This window comes from Balaenoptera ricei, chromosome 21, assembly GCF_028023285.1.
Source record: "Balaenoptera ricei isolate mBalRic1 chromosome 21, mBalRic1.hap2, whole genome shotgun sequence".
Classification (NCBI taxonomy): domain Eukaryota; kingdom Metazoa; phylum Chordata; class Mammalia; order Artiodactyla; family Balaenopteridae; genus Balaenoptera; species Balaenoptera ricei.
In genome coordinates, this window is record NC_082659.1 from 36,378,790 (window position 1) to 36,403,876 (window position 25,087).

General features: G+C 38.5%; 1 protein-coding gene across 2 annotated transcripts; it reads right to left on the reverse strand.

The window, feature by feature from the left end:
- Nucleotides 1-2,288: 2,288 nt before the first annotated feature.
- Nucleotides 2,289-16,507, reverse strand: LOC132356709 (arylamine N-acetyltransferase 1). Of its 2 annotated transcripts, XM_059909797.1 has the most exons (4): nt 16,448-16,507; nt 12,858-13,043; nt 6,131-6,206; nt 2,289-3,254 (listed from the first exon to the last, which is right to left on the reverse strand). In XM_059909797.1, the coding sequence occupies exon 4, from the start codon at nt 3,247-3,249 to the stop codon at nt 2,377-2,379; it is 873 nt and encodes a 290-aa protein (XP_059765780.1). In that variant the 5' UTR covers nt 3,250-3,254; nt 6,131-6,206; nt 12,858-13,043; nt 16,448-16,507; the 3' UTR covers nt 2,289-2,376. The 2 variants fall into 2 exon arrangements, with proteins under 2 accessions (XP_059765780.1, XP_059765781.1); XM_059909798.1 differs by lacking the exon at nt 12,858-13,043 and having other exon boundaries at nt 16,448-16,500.
- Nucleotides 16,508-25,087: the final 8,580 nt, after the last annotated feature.

Below are 25,087 nucleotides of genomic sequence, written 5' to 3' on the forward strand. Positions count from 1 at the left end.
CCTTTCTTTTACTCTTCTTCTTCTGGGACCCCTATAATTCGAATGTTGGGGCGTTTAATGTTGTTCCAGAGGTCTCTGAGACTGTCCTCAATTCTTTTCATTCGTTTTTCTTTATTCTGCTCTGTGTTAGTTATTTCCACTATTTTATCTTCCCAGTCACTTATCCGTTCTTCTGCCTCATTTATCCTGCTATTGATTCCTTCTAGAGGATTTTTAATTTCATTTATTGTGTTGTTCATCATTGTTTGTTTGCTCTTTAGTTCTTCTAGGTCCTTGTTAAACGTTTCTTGTGTTTTCTGTATTCTATTTCCAAGATTTTGGATCATCTTTACTATCATTACTCTGAATTCTTTTTCAGCTAGACTTCCTATTTCCTCTCCATTTGTTTAGTTTGGTGGGTTTTTACCTTGCTCTTTCGTCTGCTGTGTATTTCTCTGTCTTCTCATTTTGCTTAACTTATTGTGTATTCCTTTGCACAGACTGCAGGTTTGTAGTTCCTGTTGTTTTTTGTCTGCCCCCAGTGGGTAAGGTTGGTTCAGTGGGTTGTGTAGGCTTCCTATTGGAGGGGACTGGTGCCTGTGTTCTGGTGGATGAGGCTGGATCTTGTCTTTCTGGTGGGAGGACTATGTCTGGTGGTGTGTTTTGGGGTGTGTGTTAACTTATTATGATTTTAGCCAGTCTCTCTGCTAATGGGTGTGTTGGTGTTCCTTGCTGGTTGTTTGACATGGGTTGTCCAGCACTGGAGCTTGCTGGTCATTGAGTGGAGCTGTTTCTTAGTGTTGAGACGGAGATCTTTGGGGAACTCTCGGTGATTGATATTACATATGGCTGGGATGTCTCTGCTGGTCCAATGTCCTGAACTCAGCTCTCCCACCTCAGAGGCTCAGGCTTGACATCCTGCCAGAGCACCAAGTCCCTGTCAGCCACACGGCCAGGTACGTGGGGATTTCCTTGCCTTTTGGGAAGTCTGAGGTCTTCTGCCAGTGTTCAGTAAGTGTTCTGTAGGAGTTGTTCCACATATAGATATATTTTTGATGTATTTGTGGGGAGGTGACCTCCATATTTGAGTCCTCCGCCATCTTAAAGGTCCTCTCTTGAGCCACATTTTGATCTGGAATGTATCTCTTGCCGACATCTCCTCCCTTGGCATTGTCTTTTCAGAATGTGAGAAAATCCTTTCTGTCCAACAGTACCATACAGGACCTGACTGTGCTGCAAGATAACAGCAGAGCTGAACAAGGCCAACGTGAGGGAAGGAAGATGGCACTCTAGGTTTGGCACTTATTCATATAGGTATTGTCCCCATTTTATCCCTGAGGAATGGGAGCCACAGATTCATCAATTAATTCACCTGGTGTCCACAGGATTTGAACTCAGAACTGTATACTGTGAAGCACATACTCTTTCTCTTACAACAAAGTGTAAAAGGAAGTAAAAGAATAGAACTGGGAGACAAGAAAGAGGATTCAAGGAAGACTCTACTGCAGGAAAAAAAAAAAAAAAGGAAACCCCATAATCTAACTCTGCCATACAAAAATTTTATGACTGATATTGTATTGGCCAACAATGTTTTAACATACTTTTCCAACATCAAGTTTTTAGATAATAAATATTTTTAAATTTGCAGTACTTATTACTTTTAAGCAAAAATACTGAGTTCCAAAATTTGAAAGTTATAAATAGTAGTGTTCCCACATTAAGAAAAATGGTACTTGAAGAAGTGTGGTTGCAAAAGGAGCCATGTAAGAAATTATTAGTTGTGTCCCTCTCTTGGTACTTGATCACATGCTAACAAGTATTGGTTTACACCTTGTTTTGAGAAATATTAGGTTATTTGGAAGCAATGTCATGTCTCTTTCTTTTTGGTTGAATTATAATCCCATTATACATGTGGTATTTCTGCACAAATATGATATTGGATATACACTGGTAGAATTTAATAAAAAAGTTTTCCTCAAGGTTCTAGTTACTGAATGATAGGTAAACATGTTCTATGAATTCAACATTCAACCAATGTGGAAAGTTTTCTAGTATAAATCACTTTTTCCTCAAGAAAACCATAGGCCATCATTAAAACATCTTTGCTATTATTATTTTTGAAAAGGTATATGGTTATGTTTTTTTAAATGTTATCTAATTATATATGCTGACATTTTTAAAGGTGAAGTGATTTGATGTCTAGCATTTTCTTCAATATAATGTGGGAGCATTGAGAAAATATGATAGATAGGCCTCTAGTTTATAGCTGATAAACTGAGTGATAAACAAATGGAGGTTTATTATTTCATTCTCTCTACTTTTATAGAAGTTAAAATTTTTTTATAATAAAAAGTTACAGCACTAGAAGTAATACTGAGACCATTTTTACTGCTTACTCTATATGGTAAAAAATTTATCACCATGTTTGGGGACAAGCTTTTTCTCCAAGGAAATATTAAATATATTTTTAAGATTTTCTTTTACTTCTTCTTCATTCAGTGTGTTAAACTCTACCAAATCTGTATTGTCCTTATAATTGAATCTCCTGTAGGTGAGGGTGAAGCCCACTAAACAGTGAACACCTTCTGGAGTCTGCAAGGAACAAAATGACTTGCTTGTAAAGACAGATGCTGGAGATTCCTGAAGGTATATATTCACAGACTCAAAGTCTTCAATTGTTCGAGGTTCAAGAGTAAAAGAGTAGATTTTCCGATATTTATTCTTTTCCAGGAGCTCAGAATTAAGAAATTCTTGGTTTGGGATATACTGCTCTCTTCTGATTTGATCCAGGTACCAGATTCCTCTCTCTTCTGTCAAGCAGAAGATGCAAGGCACTTGGGGCTGATCCTTCCCAGAAATTAACTCTAGAGGCTGCCACATCTGGTAAGAGCGTCCAAATCCAGCATCAGCTATGTAGTTCCTGTCATTAATGGTCACCTTCAGCAGGAGGTGAATCATGGCATTGCTGTATTTGTTTGCTGAAGTGTTGTATACATACCCTCCCAATATCGTGGTCTCAAAACCAATTGTGGTCAGAGCCCAGTACAGAAGATGATTGACTTGGAGACACCACCCACCTCGGTTCCTCCTCACAATTTGATCAAAAGTGGCCTCTAAGCCCAATTCCATGGCTTCCCCACAATGGATGTTAAGGTTCTCAAAGGGAATGGCTCGGATCTGGTGCTGAAGAATGTCAGTTAATGTTTCCAAGTCCAATTTGTTCCTACAGTGCTTATAACCAATTCTTTCAAAATATGCTTCAATGTTCATGATTCCTTAAGGCAAGGAAAACAAAACAAAAACAAATAATTACTTTTGTACTTGGATTTCTTTGATTAGCCTAATGATAACAAATGTATTTTAAACATGTAAACACAAACAATGGTTATAAATATCTGTAATTATAAGTCTTTTTTGTGTGTGCTTTGGTGTATTAATGGCTTTCACATGCATAAGTTCACTTAATGGTGCGAGTAACCCTGAAAGAAAAATGTTATGACTTCTTCCATGTTTTGAGCATGAGAAGTTGGAAATCCAGATGAAGTGATGAGTAAAATGATAAACAGCTTACATGTGGTTTTCTTGGTGATGAATAAGGAGAGGTACAAGTTGCTATCAATTAAAATAGAGTTTACAAACAGTTTCTAATACAAACAGGAGAATTATATAATATAGTACTTTCATTCATGGTAGTTGACCAACTCAATATCCTCTTCAGCTGAACCTTACACAAATTTCCCCACTCAAAGATTCATATTCATTCACAAACTGATTTATTGATTTATTCAATAAATAGTTTACTGAAAATCTATTATGTATATGTTACTGACCTAGTGGTTGCTTATCTTAAAGAATCTTACATTTTAGTGGGGTCTGGTATGACACAGATAGTGAATTAAATGAATTTAAAAAACATGCAATTTCTTTTTTTTTTTTAAATGAATAGCCCAGTTTGCTTTTTTTTTTTAAAAAGAAATTCACGTTCTTTTATTTATTTATTTATTATTTATGACTGTATTGAGTCTTCGTTTCTGTGCGAGGGCTTTCTCTAGTTGTGACAAGTGCGGACCACTCTTCATTGCGGTGCGCGGGCCTCTCACCATCGCGGCCTCTCTTGTTGTGGAGCACAGGCTCCAGACGCGCAGGCTCAGTAATTGTGGCCCACGGGCCCAGTTGCTCTGTGGCATGTGGGATTTTCCCAGACCAGGGCTCGAACCCGTGTCCCCTGCATTGGCAGGCAGATTCTCAACCACTGCGCCACCAGGGAAGCCAAAAAACATGCAATTTCTTAGATAGTGATAAGTGTTCTGGGGAAAATAAAGCAAAGAAGGTAGATAAGATGTGCACGGAGAGATCTTCAGTTTCCAATAAGGTGGGCAGAGGAAGCTTCACTATGACTTTAAGGATGTGAGAGAATGAGCCATGTCCACAAGTGTGGGAGGATGATTTAGGAAGAAGGACCAGAGAGTTAAAAAAAAAAAAACCCTAAACTGGAACCTGCCTAGAGTCTCCAAAGAACACTCAAGGAAGACAGGATGAAGGGAGCAGAGGGAGTAAGTGGAAGCATGGATTGAGATGAGATCTGACCTTTTGTCTTTTACTCTGAGATGAGAAATCACTGTGAGAAGGGCAGTAGGGGAAGGCTGCAGTTTGGACAAAATGCACCATCATCAAATTGTTATGTCTGGCTTGTATGGAGAGTGAGCGGTACATATTGAGCTGAATGAATAGACATGTGACCCAGGTAGGCATAATTCAAAGTACATTTGCTCTAGGACCAGTGTTTTGCTCGTGGATGGCATGTGGTCCAAGTCAGTTCAGTAAGATTCTGTTGAGGAACTTTTGCTGAAACCTAAGTAGATGCTTCTACTGCAGGGCCAGAACCTGGTACGATATTTGCTCAAATCTACTAGGAGAACTTGCTGAAGAATAATATCAACAAAGAATGTATTGAGTTGAGGGATGAAAAGCAGGAAAAGGAAAGATGAGAAAAGACAAAAATCAAGTCTTAAGCTATATCTAGACTTTCTGGTAAGGTAAACCAGAAAAAAAAAAAAAAAAAAAAAGAAGCCCTTATTTTGTAAAATCTCATGTAGGAAATGTTTCTGTCCCCTGATACCAGAGTCATAATCCAGTGTGGACACTGATTGTAACAGTGGTGCATTACCATTGGTAAGATGACATGGCCTGAGGTGAGAGGCTACAAAAGGCCCTGCCCCTAGGTTAATGGTGATAAGTTATGTATTCCTGTTGTCCTTCTTAATGTCATTTCTTTCAGATTCACCTAATTCTCTTTTCTGATCAGTTATTCTTCCCATTTTGCTAGTGTTTCAACTTTTTCTATTCTTGATGTCTGCAATCTGATCTCTTCCAAATCTCTTAAGCTTATTTCATTTCTTCTCATCTTTACATGCATCAGTATCCTTTTTCAACATCTGCACAAGCCAAAAACTATACCACTCAGACACCGAGAGAACAACTTAGCCAGACCACCACAGACCCTCTTCTGCTTCTGTATCCAGAATCAGTGCTGGGTAAGTAAGGAGGGCAGGTGATGTGGAACAAAAGAAATATGATTTGGACCTGCCTGGCCATTTCATTTCTGGGTTAACCAACATCTTTTGATTTGGAAATTAATGTATATTTTGTAAAGCTATCTTTTGATTTTAAAGATTTTTCTTTGTTACTTCTGGAGGGGATATGGGGATACATGTGTACATATAGTTGATTCACTTTGTTATACAGCAGAAACTAACACAACAATGTAAGGCAATTATATGCCAATAAAGATGTTTAAAAAAGATATTATGTTAATTTAGAATTTAGTAACTTCAAGTTCATTGAGAAGAAGACAGTATAGGGGTCTGGATGCAAGCAACATGTTATAACCAAATTATACCTGCATATTCCATGACTAAATATAAGAGATTTTGTACTACTGAAGTTATGATAGAAGGTGAAATATGGAGGCACTAGAAAGTAGTTGTCAGGATAAAACTGGGTGAAAACACTGCAAAGTTTATATATTGACTTGTAATTTAGATGTGCACTGATATACCATTTCATTTTGCTTGATCATAAATATAAGAAAAGAGTAAAAGGAGGGAGCATGAACACAGGGAGCCAGCTGAGATGTCTCAGAAAAGCATACCTTTCTGAGGAAGTTCAATGTAGATTGAGTCTCAGTTTTAATTCAGAAGACTTAGGATAGTTCTTCCTAGTTCACACTGTAGAAATAAAAGAAAAAATAGTTTTAAATATATCATATTCTTCCTTGAAAACAAGGACAGTAGTTCTCATTGGGACATGAATATGAAGAATATTTTAAAATCACAAAACAGAAGGAGTAAAATGGCCTTTTGGGTTGCATAGAGAAGAGAGCTGAATGTACAATGATGGGACATGGGAGGAAAACTGGTGGGTTCTAAACCTGGAGACTGTGGAAGTCACCAGCAGGGGGCTCAGACACAACAGACCAGATGAATATTTGTCATACAATCAGCAAGGATGGGTGAACCCTTTCTCAGGTCCCTGATTGTTACTACAAGATTTACCAAACACAGAAAAGACAAGTATGTAATGGTAGCACCTGTCTTCCTTTAGGTGTAAAGTATAATTGGGGATATTGGGGCAGAAAAATAAGGCAATGTTCTTAATGTATGGTGTCACCAGAAAGGAGGAAGAACCATTCGTATGCAGAAGACCAGCCATCAAAATATCTCTTGTCTTCAGTCATCTTCCCTCATCTCCACTGGAAATATTGCAGAGTCCAAGGTCCACTCCAGCCAGACACCTCACCAGTCACATTTCATTCAAAAAACAAATAAAAGATGGAGACAGAACTATACATGCATGAATATGATGAAAAAACAGAATGCAAATATACTACGAGACTGGGATCAGAAGAAAAGGACATAATACACAAAAGATAGGGGAAAAAGACAACCAGCTCAAGAAGAAACATAAACTGAACAACGGAAAGATATTCTTCACAGGTACTTGAAGAGATAGAACATTTAAAATGGACTCATACCAAAAAGCCAAAAAATGAGGTGATAAAATAACACAGTGTTATCAAAAGAACTATTTATAACTTAGGAAACTAATTAAGAATAACAACAAAGATAATATATAAGTAATTATGAACAAAAGGGGAATATATATATAGCATAATATCAAATGACTTATGTAGAAGAAAAACTTAATACTCAATGGTTTTAATGAAGAGATAAAGCCATTAAAGAGTTAGAGAGAAGCTAATAGACATAAAACCAGACAATCCAATATAAAGATAATTGGTATTTCTGAAGAAAAAATAAAACTCTAAAAGGATAATAGAAAAAAAAATGTATATATTCTAATAGTGTTACCTCTCCATCAGTCGTGAAGATGTAAATCAAAATGAAAAACTAAGGAAGAGAAAGGCAGATTTGACTCCTTTTATTATAAGATAGAGTAGAAAAGTTATGAGAATTATGGTTGAAGTAATTTTAAAACATTTAAAAAGTGTGACAAGTGAAAGCCATTAGACCTATTGACCTCTGCCTCAGGTACAGAGGGTAAAGAACAGAGCATGTTCAGTGTACCTTGAGAGGGCACATGACACTGGTGAGGATTAGGCTATCTCTTGACTTTCTGGTAAGGTGAGCACCCCCTCCCCCAAAAGTCTGTATTTTGTAAAATCCCATGTAGAAAAAAATTTCTGTCCCCTGTTACCAGAGTTCTAATCTAGTATGGGCACTAATTGTAACAGTGGTGCATTACTATTGGTAAGATGACATGGCCTGAGGTGACATGGTACAAAGAATCCCACCCATAGGTTAATGGTGATAAGCTATGTATTTCTATTGTCTTTCTTTTTTGTTCAATTAGACAACATTTACTAAATGAGAAAACTACACTTAAAAAGTGCTTTAAAACAAAATGAAATTAGAAAAAAAAGACATGCGCATTTGAAAGAACTTTGCACTCTGCTGAAAACCAAATCTCTTGCAGTAATACAATATGCCGATTCTTAAAATATAAGTTAACAGAATTTTCAATTTAATATTTTCAAAGATGATATTAAGGTCAAGAATTTCACATCTACGGTAGCCCTTATAGAAGGGCATTTATAAGTATGATGTCCATCCCTATGAAGCTTACAAATTTGACAATGCTCAATAAAAGCTTTTGGAATCACATCCAAGTGTCTCATCTAATGAATCACAAATTTGTGTCCTGTAATTTCTCCTTCTAAAATCTTTATGTAGACTTTTCTATTTCCATCATTTGTTAATTTTTTAAAAAAATATTTTGTTTAAAAAAAAAAGGAAAAGAAATGCTGGAATAAACCCTAGATCATGTACAGAAATTATTGCTACTATAGTTCACTACAAAGCATGTCTATACAATATCACATGAATTTTGATCATGAAAAATCAGAATAAAAATCTTTAGTGACATAAGCCTTACAATCATATACAACATTCAAATGGTAATATTAGACAGTTGAGCACCCAATACCCATAGCTGACAAATGTCCTACTGACCAACATTCATTTAAATATATTCTTCATATAGAGGGAGGAAAAAAGAGATAGTGTCAGCTTTCTAAGCCTTGTCAAAAAAAGGATTCTCATGTTCTGTGGATCTAAAAACAAACAACAACAACAACAAACCCCCAAAACAAAACTGGTGCAGGTGAGGGTGTTATCAGAAAGTTAAGCATGCTGAAAGGTGTTTTGTAGGAATTAAAAACCTAATTCTTTCTTAATGTCATGAAGAAAACAATAGCAATGGTCAATAAAATTAAAATCTGGTTCTTTGAGAAGATAAACAAAATTGATAAAACTTTAGCCAGACTCAAGAAAAAAAGGGAGAAGACTCAAATCAACAAAATTAAGAATGAAAAATGAGAAATTACCACTGACACCACAGAAATACAAAGGATTGGAAGAGGCTACTACAAGCAATTATATGCCAATAAAATGGACAACCTGGAAGAAATGGACAAATTCTTAGAAAAGTACAACCTTCCAAGACTGAACCAGAAGAAATAGAAAATATGAACAGACCAATCACAAGTAAAGAAATTGAAACTGTGACTAAAAATCTTCCAACAAACAAAGGTCCAGAACCAGAAGGCTTCACAGGAGAATTCTATCAAACATTTAGAGAAGAGCTAACATCCATCCTTCTCAAACTCTTCCAAAAAAATTGCAGAGAGTGGAACACTTCCAAACTCATTCTACGAGGCCACTATCACCCTGACACCAATACCAGACAAAGATATCACAAAAAAGCTACAGACCAATATCACTGATGAATATAGACACAAAAATCCTCAATATTAGCAAACCAAATCTAACAACACATTAAAAGCATCATACACCGTGATCAAGTGGGATTTATCCGAGGGATGCAAGGATTCTTCAATATACACAAATCACACCATATTAACAACTTGAAGAATAAAAAACATATGATCATTTCAATAGATGCTGAAAAAGCTTTTGACAAAATTCAGCACTCATTTATGATAAAAACTCTCCAGAAAGTGAGCATACAGGGAAACTACCTCAACATAATAAAGATCATATATGACAAACCCACAGCAAACATTATTCTCAATGGTGAAAAACTGAAAGCATTTCCTCTAAGATCAGGGACAAGACAAGGGTGTCCACTCTCGCCACTATTATTCAACATAGTTTTGGAAGTCCTAGCCATGACAATCAGAGAAGAAAAAGAAATTAAAGTAATACAAATTGGAAAAGAAGTAAAATGCTTACTGTTTGCAGATGACATTCTACTATACATAGAAAATCCTAAAGATGCCACCAGAAAGCTTCTAGAGCTAATCAATGAATTTAGTAAAGTTGCAGGATACAAAATTAATACACAGAACTATCTTGCATACCTATACACTAACAATGAAAGATCAGAAAGAGAAATTAAGGAAACAATCCCATTTACCATTGTAACCAAAAGAATAAAATACCTAGGAATAAACCTACCTAAGGAGGCAAAAACCTGTACTCAGAAAACTATAAGATACTGATGAAAGAAATTAAAGATGACACAAACGGATGGAGAGATATACCATGTTCTTGGATTGAAGGAATCAATATTGTGAAAATGACTATACTACCCATAGCAATCTACAGATTCAATGCAATCCCTATCAAATTACCAATGGCATTTTTCACAGAATTAGAACAAACTATTTTACAATTTGTATGGAAACAAAAAGGACTCTGAATAGTCAAAGCAATCTTGAGAGAGAAAAACGGAGCTAGAGGAATCAGGCTCCTGGACTTCAGACTATACTACAAAGCTACAGTAATCAATACAGTATGGTACTGACACACAAACAGAAATATAGAGCAACGGAACAGGATAGCAAGCCCAGAGATAAACTCATGCACCTATGGTCACCTAATCTATGACAAAGGAGGCAAGAGTATACAATGGAGAAAAGGCAATCTCTTCAATAAGTGGTACTGGGAAAACTGGACAGCTACATGTAGAAGAATGAAATTAGAACACTCCCTAACACCATACACCGAAATAAACTCAAAATGGATTAAAGACGTATATATAAGGTCAGAAAGTATAAAACTCTTAGAGGAAAACATAGGCAGAACACTCCATGACATAAATCACAGCAAGATCCTTTTTGACCCACCTCCTAGAGTAATGGAAATAAAATCAAAAATAAACAAATGGGACCTAATTAAACTTAAAAACTTTTGCACAGCAAAGAAAACCATAAATGAGATAAAAAGACAACCCTCAGAATGGGAGAAAATATTTGCAAATGAAGCAACTGACATGGGATTAATCTCCAAAATATACAAAGAGCTCATGTACCTCAATATCCAAAAAAGAAACAACCCAGTCAAAAAATGGGCAGAAGACCTAAGTAGACATTTCTCCAAATAAGACATACAGATGGCCAAGAGGCACATGAAAAGATGCTCAACATCACTAATTTTTAGAGAAATGCAGATCAAAACTACAATGAGGTATCACCTCACAGTGGTCAGAATGGCCATCATCAAAAGAATCTATAAACAATAAATGCTGGAGAGGGTGTGGAGAAAAGGGACACTCTTGCACTGTTGGTGTGAATGTAAATTGATACAGACACTATGGAGAACAGTATCGAGGTTCCTTAAAAAACTAAAAATATAACTACCATATGACCCCGCAGTCCCACTACTGGGCATATACCCTGAGAAAACCATACTTCAAAAGACACAGGCACCCCAATGTTCATTGCAGCGTTATTTACCATAGCCAGGAGATGGAATTAACCTAAATGTCCATCGACAGATGAAGGGATAAAGATGTGGTACATATATACAATGGAGTATTACTCAGCCATAGAAAGGAACAAAATTGGGTCATTTGTAAAGATGTGGATGGACCTAGAGTCTGTCATACAGAGTGAAGTAAATCAGAAAGAGTAACCAAATATTACCTGAGTATTCTGTGATTAAACAGAAGAAATTGCTATGACTAAAGTTGTGATTCACAGTGAAATACTGGCAAAACTTAGAAAACAGTTGCCAGGAAAATAGCTAATTGAAAACACAACTAGCCTTATTTCTTGATATATAGCATTTCTGTGCAGATATGTCCTTTCCTTTCAGCTTCATGATTAATATTAGAGAAGACTCAAGGGATATATAAAGAACACACTTAGAGCATCTACTGAGAACTCCCAGAAAGGCACTTAAAACATTTCTAAGCAAATGGAAGCAAGTTGATGTTCAGTTTTAATTCAGAAGTCTCAGAAATTCCTTTCTCCTGGACCAAACTCTAGAAATAATAGAAGAGATAGTAAAATGTATATTGTGACTTCCTTTGAAAACAGAAAGATAGTTTAGTATTACATGAGTTGTGAAAAGTACCTAAAAATCACAAAAGAGAAGGGAAAGGACTGAAGAGTAAAGGGGGCATCTGAGTTGCATAGGGGAGGGTGTAGCAAGTGAAACCACAGGAAATGACAGCAACACTGATGGGTTCTGGGCCTGGAGGTTGTGGAAGCCAGCACAAGGGGCTCAGAAGGAACCAATCAGATGATTAGTTGCCATAGGATGAGTTAGGACGGGTGAATCATGTTCTATGTCCCTGATTGCTACTACAAGAATTACCAAACATAGCAAAGACCAATATGTAATGGTAGCACACGGTCTTCCTTTATGTGTGAAGTATAATTGGGGATATTGGGGTAGAAAAATAAGGCAGTGTTCTTAATGTATGGTGTCACTGGAAAGGAAGAAGAACCACTGATATACAGAAGATCAGCCATTAAAGTACCTCCTGTCATCAGTCATCTTCCCTCGTATTCACTGGAAAGATTGAGGAGTCCAAGCTCCACTCCAGCCAGACATCTCACCTAAACTATATTCAAGAAAGAAATCAAAGGTGGAGACAGAACTATATATAAGGAATAGTTTCCTTTTAATATAGAACAAAGAGTAGAAATGTTATGAGAATTTGGCTAAAGTAGTTTAAAAACATTTTTAAAGTGTGTTGTAATGGAAGCCATCAGACCTATAGACTTCTGCCTCAGGTACAGAGGGTAAAGAACAGAGCATGCTCAGGATACCTTGAGAGGGCACATGGTATTGGTGAGGATTCAGGACTGAGGCTAATGTGGGTAGAATGCTGTCTGTAAGCCACCCAGAAGCCTTTAGATGTCTTTGACCGCTTTTTCTGTGCCTCTGACTAGCATGGCTTCTGTGTCCTTGTGCTTAAGGAGCTGCATTGTGGACTCTTTGGAAGACTTCTTGGGGGTTCCTGGAGCTGCTTTGCCTTCCTATGTGAAAATTGGAAGTGCCAGGGACTTCATGTCCTGCCAGGGCAGCCCTGTATCAGTGACTTACTGGTGAGATGTTCTGAAAACCCAGCTGCCTTGCCTTCAGTCTGGAAAGACTTTGAGTTATAATTCACATTCAGGCTGACACTGGAGTTCTCCCAGGAGCACATCATAAGCCACTTGCACATGGTCCTGGCCTCAGCTTCTAAATCTGGGGAACCTGACAAGTCGTATCAGTGGTCATTTTGGAGAGCTGTGTGAAAGAAAGGTAAGATGTACAAGATGAGGCAACTTCCAGAGGGCCTTGAAAGTCAGGCAAAAGAGACTTCTTCTGTCACCAAATGAATGCTTGTTATTTTGTTGAATGGTCAATGTTCAATAGTCAACTGGCTGCTGTGATTTACCCCTAAGTGACATGGTACTTCAGTTACAAATTACCTTTTTGATGTAGCGCTGGAGAGCAGGTCAATATGAAGAACTCATTGTCCAGCTCCCAGTCTAGGGTCTCTACCTCTTTCATGAACAGCAGTGTTTTCCTATTTTATTTTATTTTATCTTATTTTATTTCATTTTTATTATTTTATTTTTTATTTTTCAACTAAAGAAACACTTATTCGTTCCCCAAATAAAGTTGTAAGCAAAAGCCTAAAATAGAAGAATTAAAAACAGGTTGATCCAGAGGTAGTTCACCCCTGAGATGCTGCCACCACAAGTACAGTTATGGACTGAGACGAAATCTTCTATACCTACTTCCTGCACTTCTGGCATGACTGAATAAAAGAGCCTTAAGGAGTGCTAGTGAGTGGCTTTTCTTTGTGTGTGTGTGTGTGTGTGTGTGTGTGTGTGTGTGTGTGTTGTGTTTGTGTTTTATTTCCTATCCTTTTCCTTCTTTTTCCTTTTCTCTATCTCAGTGAAGGACATGGCATCACACTGGATTGACACTACAACCCACCCTGACACCAGGGCAGGTGGGCATCTGCTTGATTTCTGGATGGAAAGGGAGCTGTTAGGCTAGCCCTGCTCAGAGGCCACTGGACAACAGGGCTTTATGTACTGAAGGCCTGCAGCTCAGCCAGGGCTCTGAGCTAAATCTTGCAGAGTCAGGCAGGTATTGTGAGGACTACTGAGCAGGCCCAGAGAGACAATCTAAAGGAACACAGCTGCTCAGCTGAAGATAGAAAAGCCAAACAAAATAGGTTTCTGGGACAGAAGTACTAGGAAGTTGATAGTTAAAAAAAAAAACAAAAACCTCCTTTTGAGGGAAGGAATGGAGTCCTCTGTTTTATGCTTCAGGAACTAAAATGAGGGCCCAGGGGAAGGGAGTGAAATGCTGATGTCACACTCAGGGCTACAAGCAGCATAAATACACGTTTGGACAGAGGTGGAACTTTCTGTACCTACCGCCAGCATATCTGTCATGACTGAACAGATTTTTAAAAATTGATGTGAAATTCACGTGACCTAAATAAACCATTTAAAGTGAACAATTCGGAGTCATTTGGTACATTCACAACTTTGTGCAACCACGACTTCTATCTAGTTCCAAAATATCTCACTACCCCTGGTAAAACCCCAGACTCATGAAGCAGTTATTCCCCATTTCCTCCAGCCTCTGGCAACCACCAGTCTACGTCCTGTCTCTATGTTCCGCTCCACCTTCGGCTGTTGTGAACAGTGCTGCTGAGAACATTTGTGGTCAAGTACTTTTTTCTGTATCTGTTCTCAATTCATTGGGTATATGCCTAGCAATAGAACTGGCCAAATGAATAGTAGAATTTTAAGAGGTGCTTCTAAGTGGCTTTTCATTCTATATGCTGTGATTTTCTTTTCCTCTCCTTCCCTTTCCCTTCCCTTCCCATCCCTTCCCTTTACTTACCTTTTTTTGGTGCCGAGGCTCACTGCAAGGACACCACAACCCAACCCACCCCCAGGGGCAAGTGGCCAGCCCAGTGATCTTCTGGATGAAAACAAGAGAAGTTGCCAGGCAAGCCGTGCCCACAGACCGTCCTTCACAGTGCTTAGTGCACAGAAGGCCAATGGAAAACAGCCAAAAAAAAAAAAGTTACACCCAGGCAGCAGGAAGTTCTGAATGTTTCTGTTTCTCTTTTTCCCCCCCTCTTGAGGAGCAGAAGCTCAGAGTTGTGGGTGAAATCTGCCTATTTTTAAAGTTGGCTCTGAACTATTTAAACCTATAAAGGGCAAACAAAATAAGCCTATGGGCAGGATGCAGCTATATACATAGTTGGCAGTTAACAACTTCCTTCTGAGTGAGAGGGGGCAGGGTCAGCCACTTTGTGGCTGAGGAACTAAACTGTGACTTGGGGGAAGGGAAAGGTCAGTTCATCAAAGAAGAGCCAACAGGCGTGTTGTTGTTGTGGGCGTCGGGCCAGGGCAAGGGAGCAAAGTCCAGAGGGGAGAGCCCACAGAGCCCTTGCTCTGGGGCTGTCAGCCGCCACAGGCTCCTCTTTCCTGTGGAATTCTGCACATTTGTGCGCAGGGAGTGGTGTCCTCAGCCTGCCTGACAGTGAAAGAGCTGGTTCTTGTCATTTATGGCTCCTGGAGACCTTCCCTTAGGGTCTGCCTTCCATCAAGATAAAACATCCTCAAGAATTCCCTTAAACTGTGCAGACAACGCAACACAGCCTCCCTGGAGTTTGGGGATGATCATTAGAGAATTTCTGATCAGCTAATTCAGGAGGAGCAGGAGTGACCATGAATTTGCTGACTGCAGGACTAACTGGGCCCTTTGGGACACACCCAGGTGGGGATAGAGAAGGTGGACATTGCTGTTTCAATTATCCAAGAGGGAAATCCTATCCCCTGAATCACGTGTTGTATGCATTAGCTATATTTTATATACTTTAATCCTCGCAACAAACTTTTAAAGTAAGCTCTCTTATTAGCTCCAATTTTCTGAGGGATAAACTGACTTTTAGAGATGCTTAAATGACCTGCCCAAGTCCTCACACCTGGGATGTCACACGGCTGTTACTCTAACCCTGAAACTGAGCAGGGCCTTGTGAGGCACCCAGGTATGGAGGCTTGGCCTCTTATTTTTGTCCCCCATTTCTTGTCGGCAACACTCCAGCCTCCTTGACCTTCCCTGAGTTCCAGAGGGCAGATTCGAACAGTTGCTAATCAAGGGAGGAGCAGCCAAGAAACCACCCGAAGCAAGATTAAAGGGACCAGAGAAGCTCATCAAGATTAGGGGACTGACCACCTGAGACCCTGCACACATCCTTATCTTGTCCACAACCCCACCCTTGGGAAGTATTGCTATAAAACTCCTTATCAAATCTTCTTGGGTTGGGACACATAGTTTTTCGAGGCAGGAGCTGTTGTGTCCCCCTTTGCCTGACAGAGTAATAAAGCTCTCTTTTTCTACTTCACCCAAAACTCTGTCTCCAAGATCTGATTTGGCACCGGCGTACAGAGAAGCTGAGCTTTCGGCATCAACCCCGACAGTTTGAATTGGGGTGTGTTATCTCCTCCATTATCCTGTACAGTAATTACAGCATAAGGACTCAAGTTATATGTCTACCAAACTTTCTGAACTGGCTTAGGACCTGACATTCGGGTCTGTGTAGTATCTAGTCTCCTGGACTCACATTTGAAATAGGATTAAGCCCCGATTTCAAAGCACAATGTGTCACTTACCGAGCTCCCCTGGGGCCCACAACCAGGAACCGGGCTGACTGCCATCCTCCCACTTCCTGGACAAGCCCAGGAAGAAACCTCACTGGTGTGCAAACTGCTCCACCCCTTGAATCTAGTTAGAATCACCAGGGAGCTCTGGGAAATGTAGTCTTGGGAACTTGGGTTGTCCTTGTGCACATCTTGTTCAAATGTACTCTGGTGAGACCTGGCACCAGGCTGAGAGTGGAGTGACCTTGTAATCCATACAGTTCCTACTCTTAGGGAGGCTGAATCCAGATATCCTAAGTGTAACGTGGGAGGTTAGGGTTTTAAGGGGATCCAGGAAAAGCAGGTTCATTAACCTAGAGGAGCAGAAGGAGATGGATATTTTAAATCACTCCCCCAGGTTATGACAGCATTTCCTCATGAATTTCCATGTGGCCCCTAAATTCCTATTTTTCTTCCCCATCTTCAGTCCCATTCACCACTCCACCCTGAGGCACTGTATAATGTGTCCTAAGTTTGTCCACATATAAGTTATGAGTGTGACATATATAATGTGCTTTTGTTTCTGCATGTATTTTTAATTTATGTTAATGATATAGGTCTATCACTCTTGCTGTTTCTAATGCACTTCCCTCTATACTTTATTTCTTTTTATAATTAAAAAAATTTTTTATTGGAGTATAGTTGTTTTATAATATTGTTTTCGTTTATACAATACAGCAAAGTGAATCAGTTATACATATACATATATCCCCTGTTTTTTGGATTTCCTTCTCATTTAGGTCACCACAGAGCACTGAGTAGAGTTCCCTGTGCTATACAGTAAGTTCTCATTAGTTATCTATTTTACACATAGTATCAATAGTGTATATATGTCAATTCCTATCTCCTAATTCATCCCACAACACCCGCCCCCATTTCTAAAACCATCTTCGTGACACAAGTGTTGCCTTGTGCTCTCTCTTTGGCACTAACAGTTCTAGTCCATGCCTCCTGTATTATGCTGCATGAACTTGGGATTCTCTACCTGAAGGCTTTCTCTTGGCCTGTGCTTTGGCCATACAGATGGACCTGCAACTAATGGCCCTGGAACACCACTCAGCCCGGAAAATGTGAGTGGGAGCATAAATGCCCCTGTGTTCCACCTACTCAGGTGGGGTTACTCTGGGGTCATGGCCAGCACTGCCTCCCTATGTTCTCCAGTGAGAGGAAGCTTCCATTGTCCTCTGAGGTAACCTGCCGATCATGTACCCTTCATTGAGTCTCAGAGAGCTGCTGCCTCACTTTTCTACTCCCATGGTGGTACTTCCTTAAATCACCTCCCAAGTAAGCTACTTGAATGCAAATCTTCATCTCAGGGTCTGGTTTTGGAGGAAACCAACCTAAAACCATTTAACCTACTGGTACCACTGGTGAAGGACACTTAGGTTGCTGCCAACTCCTGGTTACTACAAACACCACTGTAATCAGCACTTTCCTACTTGTGCCCTGTAGATGGACATGAGGACTTTGCTTGGATAGACATCAGGAATGGAATGTGCTAGAGGACAGGGCATCAGTGTACTTAATTTCATTGAGCATTTCTGTCCTCTTGTGTAGAAAGTTTCCTGCTTTCCTCATATCCTGGTTGATACTTTCGGTTAGCGACCTTCAAATGTCTGCCAATCTCATGTGTCTAAGGTGATAGCTCAGTGTAATTCTCATCTGCACTTCTCTGATTCCTAGTGAGTTTGAGCATCACTTCATATTCCTATTGACCCATCACATTTACTGGTGGTGAATTAAATGGCAAGGTGTCGAGGAAGCACTCTTCTGCCATAGTAGCCAGGGCAGAGCAGAGATGAAGGATGGATAGCAGAGGACATCTTGCTAGAAAAATATTGCTGGAGAAGGATATAATCTCAGAATGCAGGTCTGGGCCTGGGTCATTTTGACAGAAATTGTGGAAAGGCTTCATTCAATGGAGTAGGGCTATTGTCCCCTGATCCTGGGAAATGTGACACCTGGAATTAAGATCCAGATGGCAAGTTTGTAATTCTGAGATTGCTTCCATCATTCTAGCCAAAGTAACAGAGGCCCTTGAGGATCTCCAGCAAGAATTGTTTCAGAAACCTGAAGTCAGGAGGCTTGTGGCTAAGGGAGAGTAAGACCAGAGTCATGGATCCTGGGGTCTGAGGGCAGGGACACCAGAGGATGTAGGCCTGGGATCAGGGTGGCCATCTGAACTGCCAAGCCAAATTCTGACTACTTCCTAGACTTTCCATGTGGAAGGAGAGCAGAAGTGAGAAATACTGGAACTGTCACTGAGCATTCTCCTCACCATAAAGAGGTGAGTTAGGTGTAGTAATAAACTCCCTCTTTATTCCAGTATGTACAAGTTGGAAAAGTTTAAGCATTCTGCTTTTAAAAAAATAAATATACTTAATACAGTAGAATTAATTTGTATATGGTAAGTATTCTAACTTGTTCTAAAGTGTTTTCTTTCAAATATTAAAGCATGTAAAGAATTTCTTATTTCATTGCTAAAGAAAAACAAACAGACCTACATTTTTGCAAAGATAGGAAGTTTGAACTAAAACTCCCCCTCTTGATGATGGAATCTATGGAAGACAATTACCTCTAATTTAAGATTTTTTGTTGTTGAATAAATCTGTTTTAAAATTTGCTTGCCAAGACTTCTGGTTTCTGTTCCAACAGGTAAAAGTTATCAATTCTCTTTCTCTCTCTCTCTCTCTCTCTCTTTTTTTTTTTTTGCCGTGCCTCATGTGGGATCTTAGTTCCCTGACCAGGGATCGAACCCCCACCCCCTGCATTGGAAGTGTGGATTCTTAACCACTGGACCACCAGGGAAGCCCCAATCCTCTCATTCTTATTGCAAAATCAACAAGTCCTGAAAAATCAAACAGATCCATTAATGTATCAACATCATGAGGAAAAATGCTGCTTTAACCGAGCAAGACTCTATGAGGCCTTCCCAGAATAGACCCCCACCCATGTTCTCTTCCTGCCTTTTGTCTGTAGAAAAACTTTAGTCAGAGAATAAATTTAATCAGAGAAGCGAGAAAATGCAGAACGAAAGGAAAACAGTCAAGCAAGACAAAATAATAATACTTTAGCCATTAAACAATGTCAAGGATCTTTAGTTCTTCCTCAAGGACTATAGATAATATTCTCAGCCATGTCCTTTCAGTTGTTTTGCAGATACTGAAACCCCCACAAAGTGGAAGAAGTTAACTGTATGCTGCCCACAAGCATGTAGACCCCAGAACGGTTGGAACCAGAAGGCTGATGATGCTGATTCCCACTTACCTCACCACCAACCAATCAGAAGAAATTCCATGACCTGATCACACCCTGTGCCTTGAACACTATAAGACTCCTTGCTACCCCCTCGAGAGTGGGTCACACAGTCTTGAGGGCATTACCCACTGTGGCCACCTTTGCTTGGCAGAGAAATAAAGCTATTTCTTTCTACTTCACCCAAAACTCTGTCTCCAAGATTTAATCTGGCATCAGTGTACAGAGGCCAAATTTCAGCAACACTGCTAAAAAGTAGAGAGACAGACAGGTGCATACATAGAATCGGAGATTACTGGGAACTGAAGTTCAAGATTAGAAGCCCTAGCTGAAACCAATATTATTAAGAACACTTAAAAACTTCAATGAACTCCTGGAGACTCAGTGTAGATGAGCTTGAAAGTTACAAACTATGGGCTGTCTCAGTCTCATGGAGTCCTCCACACTTTTGTGGATTTTACCACCAGGATCCCCACCCAAGTTCTCATTGTAAAGACAACAGAATAATCTCTATGCACTTCTGATAGAAGGAGGAAAATGTAATCATTTTTTTTTTAAGTTATACAATTTTTATTTATTTATTTATTTATTTATGGCTGTGTTGGGTCTCTCTTTCTGTGCGAGGGCTTTCTCTAGTTGCGGCAAGCGGGGGCCACTCCTCATCGCGGTGCGCGGGCCTCTCACTATTGCGGCCTCTCTTGTTGTGGAGCACAGGCTCCAGACGCGCAGGCTCAGCAACCGTGGCTCACGGGCCCAGCTGCTCCGCGGCATGTGGGATCTTCCCAGACCAGGGCTCGAACCCGTGTGCCCTGCATTGGCAGACAGATTCTCAACCACTGCGCCACCAGGGAAGCCCCTGTAATCATTTTGAAATCAGGTCACAGAATTCTGTTCTCTCCCTTCCCTCCAGGGAAATTACTTTATAACAGCCTAGTCAAAGTAAGGTAAGGAAAATACCAAACTCCAATCATCTCCAGCATTTCTGCCTCACCTAAGGGGAGGAAAAGTTGAGATGAACTTTTGAAGGTCACACTTTGGGGCAAAACCCAGGCTTACTTAAAACTTGAGACTAATGATAGGATTATAAATATACTTATCTCCTCACCATCCCTTATAACCATATCAATAATTCTACTGTATATAACAGAGAATTCCAGATGAAAAGCTACAAGTTTCAGACACTATTTAATGAGGGATTTCCAGGCAATCCTGAGACAAGAAAGAGACCAAAACTAGCATAGTAAAGGAAATTGAAGACTTGGACATCTATAGCTACAGAAAACAGTAAACACAGCATAATTCCTAGTGAAATAAACATAAACCCTCACACTAAAGGCCTGCATACCTCAGTTCTTATTACGCAATACATCATGTTTAGCTTCCAACATAAAATTGCAAGGCATGCTAACATATGAAAAAACACAGTATGAAGAAATAAGGCAAGCATCAGAATAAGATTCAGCTATGGCAAGGATTTTGGAGTTATCAGACCAGGAATTTAAAATAACTATGATTAATATGCTAAACTTTCTAATGGAAAAGCAGACAACATGCAAGAATAGATGGGCATTGTAAGCATAGAAATTAAAACTCTAAGGAAGAATCAAAGGAAATGCTAGAGGGACTTCCCTTGTGGTGCAGTCGTTAAGAATCTGCCTGCCAATGAAGGGAACACAGGTTCAGTCCCTGGTCTGGGAAGATCCCCCATGCCACAGAGCAACTAAGCCCATGCACTACAACTACTGAGTCCTCGTGCTGCAACTACTGAAGGCCACGTGCCTAGAGCCCATGCTCCACAACAAGAGAAACCACCACAATGAGAAACCTGTGCACCACAACAAAGAGTAGCCCCGGCTCACCACAACTAGAGAAAGCTCACGTGTAAAAATGAAGACCCAACACAGCCAAAAATAAATAAATTAAATAAATAAATTTATAAAAAAAGGAAATGTTAGAAATAAAAATTTATAACAGAAATGAAGAATGTCTTTGATGGGCTTACCAGTAGACTGAACATGGCCAATTAAAGATTCAGTGTGCTTGAAGATATGTCAGTAGAAACTTCCCAAAATGCAAAAAGAAAACCAAGAAATAATAGAGAACATTCATGAACTGCAGGGCAATTGTAAAAGATACAGCATAAATGTAATTGGAATACCAGAAGAAGAAGGAAAGAGAAAGAAGAAAGAAAGAAAGAAAGAAAGAAAGAAAGAAAGAAAGAAAGAAAGAAAGAAGCAGAAGAAATATTTGAAGTAATAATGACTGAATATGTATTTTCCAAAATTAATGACAGACACTAAAACACAGATCCAGAAATCTCAGAGAATAACACACATAATAAATATCCAAAAATGGACACCTGCAGAAAAAACAGAGACAAAGAGAAAATCTTGAAAGAAGGTAGAGGGGAAAAAAAAAAACCACCTTACACACTAAAGATAAACAAGAATTATAGTGGACTTCTTTTCAGAAACCATGCAAAAAGTAAAGAAAAATATTTAATGCTTTGAAAGAATAAACCCACAAATCTAGAATTCTGTATCCAGCAAATACATCCATGAAAAGTGAAGGAGAATAAAGACGTGCCCAGAAAGACAAAAACTAAGAGTATTTGTCACCAGTAGACCTGGCCTGCAGAGACGTACTGTGTTTGTGGATTGGAAGACTCAACATAGTGTCAATTCTTCCCAGATTGATATATAAGTGTAATGCAATGCCTATCAATATTTCAGGAAGTATTTTTTGTTGTTCTTATTTTACTTTTATTTTATGTAGATACAGACAAGCTTATTCTAAAATTTATATGTAAATTAATGGGCCCTAGAATAGCTAAGACCAAGAAAAAAAAAAGTAAAGGGATGAAGAAATACCACTTTCTTAACATAAATCATGCTAACATAAATCAAAAGAAAGCTGAAGTGGTAATATTAGTATTAGACAAAGCCTGCTCAGAATAAGGAAAATTATCAGGAATACAAAAGAACATAATGATACAGGGGTCAATTCTTTAAGTAAAGCTGTGCATTTGCCTAACAACAAATCATCAATATATATGAAGGAAAAACTGATAAAACTGCAAGAAGAAATAGAGAATCTACTTATAGTTGGAGACATCAACTCCTTTCTATCAATAATTGACATATCCAGTAGACAAAAAATCAGTTGAACTGAGCCACACAATCAATTGGATCTAATTGCCATTAATAGACTATATCCAATAATAGCACAATACGCATTGTTCTGAAGCTCACATGGAATCATCCACCAAGAAAGACCACATTCTGGGCCATAAAATGTTCTTCATTAATTAAAAAAAAAAAGGAATCAATGTATGTTCTCAAACCATAATGAATTAAGTTAGAAATTAATAACAGAAAGACAGCTGGAAAATCTCAAAGCCTTTGGAGATTAAATGACGCACATTTCGATTATTTTTTTAAATTTTTGTTTCATATTGGAGTATAGTTGATTAACAATGTTGTGTTTGTGTCAGGTGTACAGCAAAATGATTCAGTTATACTGAATACATGTAGGTATTCTACATGTATCTATTCTTTTTCAAGTTCTTTTCCCATTTAGGTTATTACAGAATATTGAGCAGAGTTTCCTGTGCTATACAGTAGGTCCTTGTTGGTTATCTACTTTAAATATAGCAGCGTGTATATGTCAATCCCAAACTCCCAATCTATCCCTCCCCCCTACACTCCTCCCGCACATAACCATAAATTCATTCTCTAAGTCCGTGAGTCTGTTTCTGTTTTGTAAATAAGTTTATTTGTATCATAAATGACACACATTTAATAGCATGAGAACTAAACAAGAAATCTTAAGAAAAGAGGGAAATGAAATGGAAAATACAATCTATCAAAATTTGTGGAATGCACAGTGCTTAGAGAGAAATTTATAACATTAAATGTAGAAAAGAATAAAGATCTAAAACAATAACTTAAGTTTTAACCTTAGGAAACTAGAAAAAGAATAGCAATACAAACCTACAGAAAGCAGAAGAAAAAGCATAATAAAAATCAGGGCAGAAATCAATGAAATTGAAAACAGAAAAACAATAGAGAAAATAACAAAACCAAAAGCTAGCTCTTTGATAAAAATTAGCACTTATTTTATTTATAGTTCTTTATATCTCTGCAGCTATCAACATTATCTATCATTTCCTTCTTGAAACACACTTTTTTGTTTGTCTTCCTTAGCCCATCATCTCCTGATTTCCCTCCTAAATCGTTAGCTATTTCTTCTTTGTCTCCTTACCCAAAATTGCCTTCTCTCTTTCACTTTTAAAGAAAGGTTGTGGTACCTTAGTCTTGGGACACTTTCTCTTCTCAATGTACACATTTTTTCTTGGATGATCTCATTCATTACCATGACATTACATGCCACTCAAACACTATCTACGTTTCTCCAGAAATCAGAACCTGGGGCAAAGTGTTAAAAACAAGTATTAAGTAGTATAGTCATTTTCACAATGTTGATTCTTCCAATCCAAAAACATGGTATATCTCTCCATCTATTTATATCATCTTTAATTTCTTTCATCAGTGTCTTATAGTTTTCTGTATACAGGTCTTTTGTCTCCTTAGTTAGGTTTATTCCTAGGTATTTTATTCTTTTGGTTGCAATGATAAATGGGAGAGTTTCCTTAATTTCTCTTTAAGATTTTTCATCATTAGTGTATAGGAATGCAAGAGATTTCTGTGCATTAATTTTGTATCCTGCTATTTTACCAAATTCATTGATTAGCTCTAGTAGTTTTCTGGTAGTGTCTTTAGGATTCTTTATGTATAGTATCATGTTATCTGCAAACAGTGTCAACTTTACTTCTTCTTTTCCGATTTGGATTCCTTTTATTTCTTTTTCTTTTCTGATTTCTGTGGCTAAAACTTCCAAAATTATGTTGAATAATAGTGGTGAGAGTGGGCAACGTTGTCTTATTCCTGATCTTAGTGGAAATGGTTTCAGTTTTTCACCATTGAGGACAATGTTGGCTGTGGGTTTGTCATATATGGCCTTTATTATGTTGAGGTAAGTTCCCTCCATGCCTACTTTCTGGAGTGTTTTTATCATAAATGGGTGTTAAATATTTTTGAAAACTTTTTATCCATCTATTGAGATGATCATATGGTTTTTAAACTTCAATTTGTTAATATGGTTTATCACATTGATTGATTTGCATATATTGAAGAATTTTTGCATTCCTGGGATAAACCCCACTTGATCATGGTGTATGATCCTTTTAATGTGCTGTTGGATTCTGTTTGCTAGTATTTTGTTGAGGAGTTTTGCATCTATGTTCATCAGTGATACTGGCCTGTAGTTTTCTTTCTTTGTGACATCTTTGTCTGGTTT

What these genes read in the sequence shown, in the direction of transcription:
- LOC132356709 (XM_059909797.1), bottom strand. Translation starts at nt 3,249, where the DNA reads ATGAACATTGAAGCATATTTTGAAAGAATTGGTTATAAGCACTGTAGG.